At 43.4% G+C, this 12,604-nt stretch overlaps 1 protein-coding gene across 1 annotated transcript in view; it reads left to right on the forward strand.

Annotated features, from left to right (window-relative positions):
• The first annotated feature begins 11,763 nt into the window (after positions 1-11,763).
• The window catches only part of Bst1 (bone marrow stromal cell antigen 1), a 14,798-nt gene continuing 13,957 nt past the window's right edge, over positions 11,764-12,604 (forward strand). Inside the window, exon 1 of the mRNA XM_005365987.1 lies at positions 11,764-11,942. Coding sequence (XP_005366044.1) covers positions 11,764-11,942 — 179 coding nt within the window. The remainder of the gene's footprint in view (positions 11,943-12,604) is intronic.

Raw genomic sequence — 12,604 nt, forward strand, 5'->3', positions numbered from 1 at the left:
CTGACTTGTTCGTGATTAAGAAATGTGTTTTATTAAAATCATTACAGGGGAAAATACGTTTGTATGTCTTGTGGATGAATTTATGCTTTATTTTAAAAATCAGTGGTCGGCTTAACCTAAAGGAGCATGCAAGGCTACTGTGGTTATTAAAAACACTACAGCACTCTGGAAAAGTTAACAAGATAAACCGGATTTCAATGTCAAAAATCTCGACGATACTTGCACAAGGACTGAGGGTTACTCTGGGATTTGTCACCCGGAAGCAGAGCAGGGTCCAGCAAGCGCTGCCATCAGCCTGCGTGGCTCCGGCACGGCACTAGCGGAAAAGCCTCCTTCACGGGCAGCAGCGTCTCCGCCACAGCGAGCGACCGCCTCGTACTCCAGTTCCCCAGTCTCCTCAGACTCAGAGCTTAAAATCTCCATTACCGCCAGGGCTTTCAAAGAGCTCTCGCGAGAGGAGGAGATATCGCGATAACATTGCCAGAGCCTCTGGATCCGCTGGGAACCGGATCCTGCTCTGCTGTCTGAGTCGCAAATACGCAGAGCGCTAGTCCCGGTTCACCCCAAAGGTGGCATTTCGGGATGAGGCAGGGCTTTGGGTTAATTGTAAGGTCTGCAGCCGGGGGAGTGAAGGAAGGAGAAAGGCAGCTTATAATGAGGATCGACCAAAAAGAGTGACATTCCGGATTTACGCAGGGATCACCAAGTTCTGCTGCAGTTGGTATCCCAGGGGACCTACACACACAGATCGGCTCCTTTAAGGAGGCTGAAGTTCTCTGCAGTCCTAACTGGGTCCCTGGCGGCAACCTGTCAGGAGTCTCTTGAGAAGAGGGTGACATTCTAATACACTTACAGCTGGTGCCTGGAAGTTACTGTCTCTAAGGTTTCGTGTACAAGGCCAGTATAGGAAGGTGGAGGGGAACGCAAGTGATGGAGAACAGTTTTAAGTTAGTGGTTATATGAGAGATTCGTATTGCCTTTAGGAAGGCACCAAGTCTTACGAATGCTTTAAAACATTTTAAGACCATTCTAGAAAAAAGACAGAAACAAAGCTGTGTGTACTCACCCAAGGGGAGAAACAAATGTTACATAAACAACTGACATCCGTTGTCATTTCCACCCCATCCCCTTATTTTGCACATGAACCTCTTATCATAGTAATTACTTTTCACACACCTTTATGCTTAAATTCTTAAGTTACATATCCTGTGTGGATTTTTTTGCATAATTTTAGATCAGGGATTTTTATTCTCTTTACAACTATTTTGTTCACATAGCATTATTTTAAAGATTTGTCACTTTGTAGTTCACACTAACAGCTGAGCATATGTTTATTGACATAACAGTATCAATTTTGTTTAGTGTCTGTAGTGCCCAACACTCTTAAGTACTTACTTGTTGAAATCTATAGCATTTCAGCTAATACTCCATGACAGCCTGCTGCCTGTCATGAAAAGGATTTCAAATTGTCAAGAAAGAAAACAAAACAAAACAAAACAAAAGTCAGGGATAGTGGTGCACACCTGGTGGAATCCAAGTCACTCAGCAGGTTGAGGCAGAAGGCTCATTATGAAACACGTCTGGAAGAAGACAAGAAAAGTATTGCACGCGAAACGATACACTGGTCAGAACAAGACTGGCAATAATATCACTTCTTTCTTATCGTGTCTGTGGTCTTACACAATTCAAGCATGCATTCCAGAAAGTTCTGTGAAAATACATCACTAACTCCAACATGCTAATTGACCTGACCATGGAAAACCTCACCATATTTTTCACTAGACTGTAACAAGCATTCTTTTTTTTAAATTTATTTATTTATTAAGGATTTCTGCCTTCTCCCCACCACCGCCTCCCATTTACCTCCCCCTCCCCCGATCAAGTCCCTCTCCCTCATCAGCTTGAAGAGCAATCAGGGTTCCCTGACCTGGGGGAAGTCCAAGGACCGCCCACCTCCATCCAGGTTTAGTAAGTTGAGCATCCAAACTGCCTAGGCTCCCACAAAGCCAGTATGTGCAGTAGGATCAAAAACCCATTGCCATTGTTCTTGAGTTCTCAGTAGTCCTCATTGTCTGCTATGTAAGTCCGGTTTTATCCCATGCTTTTTCAGACCCAAACTAGCTGGTCTTGGTGAATTCCCGAAAGATCATCCCCATTGTCTCACTCTTGGGAATATACCCAAGAGAGGCCCCATCATACAACAAAAGTATATGCTCAACTATGTTCATAGCAGCATTGTTTGTAATAGCCAGAACCTAGAAACAACCTAGATGCCCTTCAATAGAAGAATGGATGAAGAAAGTATGGAATATATACATATTAGGGTACTACTCAGCAGTAAAAAACAAGGACTTCTTGAAGTTTGCGAACAAGCATTCTTAAAACTGTCAGCAAAAGACATCAGCAGTGGAAATCGAGGATCTACTCCAGCCACTTCAAGAAGTTCCTAAGCAGTCGGGCGATGGTGGCGCACGCCTTTAATCCCAGCACTCGGGAGGCAGAGGCAGGCGGATCTCTGGGAGTTCGAGACCAGCCTGGTCTACAGAGCTAGATCCAGGACAGGCTCCAAAAGCCACAGAGAAACCCTGTCTTGAAAAACCAAAAAAAAAAAAAAAAAAAAAAAAGAAGTTCCTAAGCAAGTCTGCAGTGTCTGGCAGATTGGTCAATCTCTCATCATCAGACAGACACTCAGGTAGCGGATATCACACAATGTCTTTGTATCAGTGTTTACCACAGTATGTCTTTGACCCATTCTCGAGTCATTAAATCTGTTATTAGCTATATGACAAACTTTTAAAGAATAAAATAAAACACTGTAGGGGAAGCCCTGGTTATTACACCTCATCAAAACACTAAGTATGGGAAGGTTTTGCACAAATCCTCTGCCTGAATTTTGCACATGCCCAGGATTATTGGGGTCAATTTTAGTATAATAGAAAAGAATGAGAGATGAGGACTATATTGGCAAAGAAACTGTTTTCAATGACTTTCCTGTGGATGTTTTTTGGTGTTCATGATAGCAAGAGTAATGTTGTGCAGTCTGATTTTCTGTTCCATGACTTGCACGTAGCAGTGAAGTCTGAGGTACTCGACAGATTCAGTTATAAATCTTTTTTCTTTTTTTCCTTCACCAGTTTCACATAGCATCAGTTGTAAATCTTAAGTGCATTTTTAGAATTGTTATTTAGGCTGTTTTGTTTGTTTTTATTCATGGCAACTATGACATTTCAATTAAAGTGGAAAATTACTTTTAAAATGTGTCATTTCTTTATGAAAATAAAAGGGAATACATACACATGCTTAAGCTCACCTTTTGGAACTGGTAGTGTGACTGCTGGCAATAATGGAGAAAAGTACTCATTCTAATGTTCTATCTTCAACTTCAGTTGAGACACATTTCAGAAAGAAAAAGTGAACATAAAACATTACAGTGAAGATTACTTAAAATAGGTCTTTATTGAATGTTCAGAACCTTTTGAAAAATGAAAGACTTCCTCATATTGTTTGTAATAATATTCTTTTTTTAAAGATTTATTTATTTATTTATTTATTTATTTATTTATTTATTTATTTATTTATTTATTATGTGTACTGCATTCTTTCCATGTGTGTCCGCAGGCCAGAAGGGGGCGCTGGGTCTCATTACAGATGGCTGTGAGCCACCATGTGGTTGTTGGGAATTGAACTCAGGACCTCTGGAAGAGCAGTCAGTGCTCTTAACCTCTGAGCCATTTCTCCAGCCCCTGTAATAATATTCTTGAAAATGAAAGCTTAAAAACTTCCACACTAGAAGGCACTCAGAAACTTAGAATGCTGAACTTCATGGTGAACCTCTCAAATATTTCCAAAGAAAGAAGAAGGACAAAAAAGCTATCAACACAGTTGCCCTCCCTCTGATAGTGAGAAGGCCTTGCTATCAACACACTGGCTGTGTATCTTGCATACATGCTAGAGGAATTCTCCCAGCATGCTTGGGTCTGGTGTGTACAATTTCTGGTGATGAGTCAGCAGATAAGCAGAATGTCTTCTTAGTGATAACACAACAGCTCCTCAAATTTGTACTATTGCAGAACATTTAGTGTTTATGATTTCATTACAATCCAGGATAGATCCACTGGGAAGCTTTTGTATCCAGAGAAATTCCACAGGTACTCATGGAAGCATTGCAAGTGCAGCAAAAATGGTTTAGCTTATTAAAGGAAGCTCACTGAATAGCCGATTTCCTGAAATATTTGGTTCAGAAATTGGAATTATTCAGACTCTAGCACATCACAGTTTGTTGGTTTTCCCCAAGGGAAAATACTAAGGAGAACTTATGAATGCAAGAATGAGATTCACATTTCTCTCTCTCTCTGTCTCTCTCTGTCTCTCTCTGTCTCTCTCTCTGTCTCTGTCTCTCTCTCTGTCTCTGTCTCTCTCTCTGTCTCTGTCTCTCTCTCTCTCTCTCTCACACACACACACACACATCTCATTTAGTGTGGTAGTTTGAAAGGAAAAGGCCTCCAAAAAATGTGGCACTATTAGGGGGTGTGGCCTTGATGGAGGAAATGTGTCACTGTGGGGGCAGGCTTCGAGGTCTCATTTTCTCAAGCTTCCCTCAGTGTGATTAGTTAGTCAACTTCTGTTGCCTGCAAGATGTAGCACTCTCAGCTCCAGCACCACTTCTGCCTGCATCCAGCCATGGTGCCCACCAGGATGAATGGACTGAACCTCTGAAACTATAAGCAAGCCACCCCCAATTACATGTTTTACTTTATAAGAGCTGCCATGGTCATGGTGTGTCTTCACAACAATAGAAACCCTAAGCAAGACAGTTAGGAAATAGTTTTTAAAATGATGTTTGTGTAACAAGGTTGGCATATTATACTGCCATTTTAGGTAGTTCTTAATGAATTGTTACGGCAACAAGCAAGGATAGATGAGAATCATAGTTAGTGTGTTTCCAGCATATATATGTGTGTGTGTGTGTGTGTGTGTGTGTGTGTATCATATTGAACAGAATATTGCTCATGAAAACACTTTGAGAGAAGTAAAGTCAAAAATATGCTATATCTCTCTACTCTGGCTCAAACTTCTAAGCATTTCTTTCCAGAAGAGAAATTTCAGTGCTTAGGGTTAAGAAACCAGTTGCATAAAAGATCCATTTGCTTTCGAAAACCAGAAATCAAGACTCGAACTAAGCCTGAAGAAGACAGTGACTTGCAACTTCTTCCTATTCTCTGGAGCTGATTACTAGCCCTGGGGTCTGTGGGCACTGTGTTAGCACAGACTAGGACTTTCCTTTGCTAAGTAGGAAGAGGTTCCTGCTGTTTCTACCACTTACAGCTGGCCTGGGTGAAGCGGAGTTTTCAGTCTTAACCCAGTTAATATTAAAGGAAAAAAATAGATCAAATGACACAGCAAACACATGAATAATAAGTTTCCTGTGGTCTAGATTGGAACAAGTTTGTGAGCAGATGCATATATCATGTTACCTAAGATCTTACCCACCTTTTGTACCATTTCATAATGTTTAATGTTATTTTGTTACTATTTTTGTTATACTGATATTGATAAAGTGTGATAGCTTTTCTTGTTTAATTTTTGTCAAATTTCAATATTAGTAAAATCAACTGATTTTGTCTTGATTGAACAACAACCAACAATAAAAACTAATGAAGTTAAAGTTAAAGGACAGAAGCTTTTCTGGAAACATTTGGGGGACACAAGTAACTGGGTGTTCAATATGTATTTGACACAGAAGAAATGAACCAGTGCTTCCTAATGCCTGTGCTTTACAAAGTAAATCTGTGCAAATTCTAGACTTTTGTTAAAAATATGACCCCAGCCTCAGTGTAGCTCTAGCATGTCCAAGGCCCTAGATTTGGCCTACATTACCAGAACAAACAAACAGAATAACTATCTGATTTTACCCAATAACCACTATAAGAATCTAAAATGGCAACGCCTACTGTTGTAGTCCCATGATGCGGCTGATTAAGCAAATTGTATTACATAGTATGTCTTTCCCAAGTGAATTCTAACTTTCTGCTTCTCCCTCATCTAGCCTTATTGCAATGTTGGATTTTGCAGACCTTATATTCTACTGAAAATAAGAATAACACACACACACACACACACACACACACACACCTACCTGTTGCTGCTTTAAATATAGTATTAGAAAATAACTATCTGTGAGTGGCTGGCATTCATGGACAGTTCAGGTCCTCTGAATGGAGGTATTTTCACTCATGTTAAGAATGTTCCTGTAAGGAGACAACCAAAGTAATGAATAAGAGATGTCTTCCCTAGAGTCATCCCAGGAAAATAACGGCCTGGGGAGACCACTCAATGGGTAAAGCATTGCTGTGTAGTTATGAGGACATGAGTTTGGATCTCTAGTACTCTGGTAAAATCCAGGTGTGCCGATGTGTCTGTAGCCCAGCTCTGGGGACACGTGGGACGCATGGGATGGATGTGAACTGTCTAAATTACAAACGGATGTAGCTCTGATCATACTGTATTCTGAGCCAAGGTTTCCTGTGCGCTTGTAAAACTAAAGAACAAGACCTGTGCTCAGGAATGAATGAGGCAGGTGTCAGGTGATGTCCATGGACTCTGTCCGCCACAAAGGAAGAAAATGGAAGGCAAGCCAGTCACCAGACAGTCATTCATGTCCAAAGTCTACCCAGACAAACTCCGTCATGCTCAAAGTCTAGGAATAGCCTGTGCTTCTTATCTGTGCCCTCTATACCTGTGGCTTCATTAGAAGCCATCAGTTTTTATGAAGGGTAACACATAACTGTCCTGGAATGAACTTAATAGTCTGTTTCCCGCTTGTAGAGTTTTGATAGCACAACTGCCTTCCTCCCTGCTTGCCCCCGCCCCCCTTTCAGGTCTATTTTTAAAACAGTTTCTTTCTCTTTGTTTCTTCAGTCCTACTTCGTGTTTCTCAGCCTAACAGCCGTAAACACTCTATGGGTCACAATGATTCACTCCGCTGCAAGGAGAGCCGCTTCCATAGATCTTCCCGAAACCACCCTGCACTGTCTTTGTTTTCTGAGATGTGGGAGGGATCTATGAATCATACCACTCTTCAAAACATCCACTGTTAGGACTAGACTTTTGGAAACTTTTTTATTGATTTTTTTGCAAATTTCATATCATACACCCCAACCCCACTCATCTCCCTATCCCTCCATATCTACCCTGTGCCCTTGCAACTTCCCCCAAAGAAAAAAATTAAAATTAAAAAAATGGAAGAAAGCAAAACAATATCTCACCACGGAAGTTGTGGTGTACCATGGTGTCAAGGTGTGTCACTCAGTCTGCCCTTTTGCCCCAAAAGTTTTACTTGCAACTCTTCATTGCAATGAGTCACTGGTGTGGTTTGAGGGCTCTGACTTCTGCTATACTAGCAATACTGCATTCTTGGACTCCTCTCAGATGTCCTGTTGTTGTCCTGGGTTATGGAGATCCAGCCGCTTTGATTCTGCAGGACGGGCCCCTTCACATGCTCCAGCAGTTCTTAGAAGGGGTAGATGCTGGCATGGGACAACTCAAAGCCCTGAATCTGGAACTGATGGTAACTGAGTTGGACGCCCCACCCGCTCTCCTACACCCACACCACCAGGGCCAGCTCTCCTGCTCCGCTAAGGTGAGGGGTGGGGCCAGCTCTCCTGCTCTGCTAAGGTGAGGGGTGGGGCCAGCTCTCCCACATTGACCAGGCAAGGGATGGAGTCAGCTTTCCCAAAGGCCAGCCTGTAAGTGGTGGGGCTGGCTCTGCACAGCTCTCAGACATCAACATGGCCCCAGGTGGAAGGTATCCCAGACTAGGGACTGCACCATGGCCTTCGGTGGAAACAGGGGCCACAGAATCGACCCAGACCTCTGTTGCTGCAGGACCACAGACCCAGACATGGCTCTTGGTGGTAGTATGGGCCACGGCAACTCTGTGGCCTCAGGTGGCAGCATAAGCTGCTCACATCAGGCTGTACCTCACCACCCTCGCATATCCATTATGCACAAGTTGTTCCGTTTCTCTTTCTCTACCATTTCTCCATGTACGTGCTCAACAAAGTGGCGCCCACCCCACCTGCTGCATGGCTACAGGCAGGGGTATCTCGGGTGTCTTCTGCCCTACCTGCGCTGCGTGACTGTGGGTGGGGCCTCTTCAGTGTCTCTCCTGCTGAGAGCCCACACCTCAGGGCTGTGGAAGGGAGCATCTCAGGTGTCCTCTACCTCTCTAGTCTTTGCAGAGCCAGGCGGGCCTGTGGGTATCTCCATCCACCCAGGCCCAGCAGAACCCAGTGAACCAGTGGATATCCTCTGCCTACCCAGGCCTGGTGGTGCCAGATGGGCCTATGTGGGTCAGGTTTCTTTTTTTTTCTTTTTACTTCCTGTCTTAGTTAGGGTTTCTATTGCTGGGAAGAGACACCATGAACAACTCTTATAAAGGAAAACATTTAATTGGAATTGGCTTACAGGCTTACGGTAGTTTCAGAGGTTTAGCTCATTATCATCATGGTATGACATGGCAGCATGAAAGCAGACATGGTGCTGGAGTAGGAGCTGCGAGTTCTATACCTTGATCCACAGGCAACAGAAAGTGAACTGAAACACTGGCTATGGCTTCAGCATATATGAGATCATAAAGCCCACCTCCACAGTGACACCAACAAGGATGCACCTACTCCAAAGAAGGCCACATTTCCTAATCACGCCTCTCCTTATGGGCCAAGCACCAAACACATGAGTCAGTGGAGGTCGTATCTATTCATGCTATCACACTTACCAAGCACTAAGATAATGATGCTCATACTTAAAGATAGCTAAAAAGATGAATTCTATGTATATCTTAGCACAGTTTAAAATGTTTTAAATATATATTTCCAAATAAGAATGCCCAGCCACACAACTGTCTTCTTTTTGCTCCCTGAAGTGTGTATTCCTCATGGTAGACCTCAATTTCAGCATCTTTCACAGTCCGGGCAGGCTTAAAATCCCCTAAATCATCAGTCCTGATTCTGCTTTTAGTAGTTTTTTTTCTTTTTCATTTTACACTTTATTAAGGCAGCAAGGAACCATACCTTCAGTGCTTGTCTTGGAAATCTAAAGTAAGTGCACAAATTTTTTAAATACAAAGTGTTTTCTGTATAATTGTAGAAAAAAATCCATCTCAATTTTCTGTCACCATATAACAAGAACCTCTTGTCTTCCAGGGTCCAAAATTATGTTCCTCAGTTTATTTGGGGCCCTCCCTCATAGTACTTTTAATATTTGCATTTCTACAGTTTATGATAACTTAGATATAGCCAAGATGTTATAGTTTGTTATGTTCTTTACTTCTTGTTGAGCCTTTATCTTTGATATCCATATTTTTATTAATATTGAAGGCAATTTAAGCCTTTTTTTCCTCTCTCATGTTCTTGAAAAGTCTTCCTGACTGTATAACAGTTACTCAAATATTTTCAGTATTTGTTAGTACAGTTTGGGGCCAGGAAAAATATTTTTGAAGGACTAAATTGTTCTCTAATGTCATGTCAGCTGGAGAGGGGGTTCTTCATGGTCTGACTGAGACCATGTAAGTGGAATAGCCTTGTTTCATTCTGAAGGGCAAAGGGACAGAAAGATAGTTTGGGGTGCAAAATCTGTATGTAATCTCTATTGGTGGTGCATTAGTGGGATGCACACATACACACACCACAAACACCCTCCATTTTTTATGTCTGAAGTCCAGAGTGAGTCTTACTCAGCTAAAGATCTGAGAGCCTTTTATTTATGGTTGCTCTGGAGAAGTATCTGTTTCCTTCCTTTCCAAGCCTGAGAAGTCCCTGTGCATCTGCCAAGCTAGTTTGGGACCTACCCAGGCTACACAGTGCTTTGAAGGCCAGCGGAGGTAACCTTGTGAGACTGTGTCTCAAAATAAAAAGCAAAAAGAAGGTTAGGAATATAGCTCAAGGTTAGAGTACTTGTCTAGTATGAATGGTGCCTAAGGTTCAATTCCATTAGTACCGTAAATTAATAATAAATAGCCAAGTGATTAACTAAATAATAAGCAAAGTAGTGAATGGCTCCACTGGTTACAAAGACACTGAGTAAAAGCCATCCCCCAAATTCACCTCTGAAAATTCAAACTCCACATGATAAAAAAAAAAAAAAATCCCCCAAACTACTGGGGCAGGAGATGGCAAGTAAATAAAAGGAAAATGGTTTTCAAACTTCGAAGGGAAATTATTTCTAATTTAAAATTCTACAGATTCAATTCTCAATCAGATGCGTAAAATTGTAATATTTTCTGTTATGCAAAAATCGTGGAGACTTCCTAGTATCTCCTCAAGAAGCCATGAGAAATTGTGTTTCCTAAAGGGACCTAGAGAGGAGAGTCCATGCCACAGCCGAGAGGGAGGGCTCACTGGGAAGACAGTCACACAGCCTAAAGCAGCACACTCATCTTGGAACAGGAAGCAAGATATTCCCAAAAAAAAAAAAATGATGACTGTTGGCTTTGAGTGAGAAAATTTGCATGACTTACAGAGTGTGGACTGCGACCTTCCCTGCACATGGAAGCATAGAATACCCACCCAGGGTAGGGAAAAATGAGTCCAGAAAAAGTCATTCTCTACCTCTTGGCACTAAGGAAATAAAATACTATACACTCGGCCATGAATAATGTTCACAAGTTTATAATAATGCGATATGACAGAACTGGGATAGTACCTTGCTGGGAGGATGAAAGGTAAAAAAGAATGGATGGGACAAGGGATGGGGAAGGAGGGAGGTGATACAACCTACTTTTCCACAGTAGAAAGTCAGAAGATGATATCCAAAGCAAAACCACATAGAGACAACCCAAACACCTGTTTAGAACTAGGGGAGCGAACCGGAAGGAGAGAACAGATGGACGGACGCTGGAGAACCGAAAATACCTGTCATTGGACTGTGTGACCTTCTGCTTAAGGAAAAGCTAGGCGGGAGAATATAGGGCTTGGGTACCACAAAAAGGGATTCAAATAAAATTACACACACACACACACACACGCGCGCGCGCGCGCACACACACACAATCTCTCATGTGTATTCAGTACTGCTCAGCGGTCTGAGTTCGCAGCTGTTTTTGAAGTAAGGTCAGAGGACTTGGCACTCCACGTGGAAATTTCTTCTCTCCAGCTCTCCAGACTGTTTTTAGAGTTACCTGGGAGTGAAACTGAGCTGGCCGAGAAGTTAACTTTCCCACGTTTTCTCATCTAGAAACCGAAGGTAATTATAAACCCAGCTAGGAAGGATAGTGTGAACAGGAACTGAGTTTAAGTTGCTCGGTGCTTACATATGGGTGGTTGCGCTCTCTCTCTCTCTCTCTCTCTCTCTCTCTCTCTCTCTCTCTCTCTCTTTCTCTCTCTCTGTGTGTGTGTGTGTGTGTGTGTGTGTGCGTGTGTGTCCTGGAAACAAACAAAATTCACCCATGTTTGGCCCTTGGGAAAGAGGACATCTGTCAAGGGTGTTGCCATGTAAACCAGAAAAGTTTTTTCCTCTTATGTGTGAAACCTGCACGCCCTTCAAACCCCCGTCTCCTTTGGGATCCCTCCTGGAGGTGCCTCATGTTTAGTGTCTGTCGGAACAGAAGAGGAAAGGGAATGGGGTTGGGGGGCGGAGGACGGGACTGCAGCGGTGTTAGGATGAGCTTCCAGGAAGCTAGTAGTCATCTAAGGGGAACCGCCTCCGCCGCAGAGACAAAATGGGAGGAGCTCAGGAGGTCGCCTACTGGTGGAATCAGTCTGCTCGATGGCTGCCCAGGGATGGCCTTTGTCTCTGTGGTTGTGGCTGTCCCTGCTGCTGTCACTACTTCTGGGGGCGAGAGCTGCCGCAGCGCGATGGAGCGGGGCCGGCACCACGCCGCATTTGCAAAGCATCTTCCTGGGTCGCTGTGCAGAGTACACCACACTGCTGAGTCTCCAGCCCGGGTGAGCGCTAAGTTAGAAAGTGAAAAGGGAGATAGAGGGGCTTTGGAAAGTCAGGCAGGGGAACTTGTGGGTCTCTATGCAAGTAATCTCAGAGATAGGGGCCTGAGTGGATGGGATCTCCAGGCCCAGGAGGAGAGTGCAGATGAGACTGTCCCGCGGGTGTAGAGATGAGAGAGGTATGCGCGGCAGCACAAACACCAGTCTAGAGGTGAATTTGAGTGTCTGTGCCTCGCCAGCTAACAGAGGTCTCTAGCAACTGCTGATGTCCGCGCCCTTTGGGAACTTCAGGTCCTCTCTATATTAGAGGACCTGAAGTTTTTTCTCCTTGTGCCTGAAACCCTCACGTCCTTCAAACTCCCATCTCCTTTAGGGCCCCTCCAAGAGGTGTCTTTTGCCAGAGGACGCCCCAAGTTTAGTGTCTGTCTGAACTGAAGAAGAAAGGGGATGGAGAGGGAGCCGCTGAGTGTCATTAGGATGAGCGGCTAGAGGACTCTGGTTTTCTCTGTCTTGCGTCCTACTGAAATGTTTTCTTCCTTTGGACGCACTTTTGAAGTTGATATAATGTCCCTTTCTAGTGCTAGTTGTATTTCATCGTTAAGCATTTCAGTGGAGAGGGAGGACGAGTGGGGAGGGAGAAAGGGAGAGGGAGGGAGAGAGAAAGA

This window comes from Microtus ochrogaster, unplaced genomic scaffold (assembly GCF_000317375.1).
Source record: "Microtus ochrogaster isolate Prairie Vole_2 unplaced genomic scaffold, MicOch1.0 UNK5, whole genome shotgun sequence".
In the NCBI taxonomy this organism is placed as follows: Eukaryota; Metazoa; Chordata; class Mammalia; order Rodentia; family Cricetidae; genus Microtus; species Microtus ochrogaster.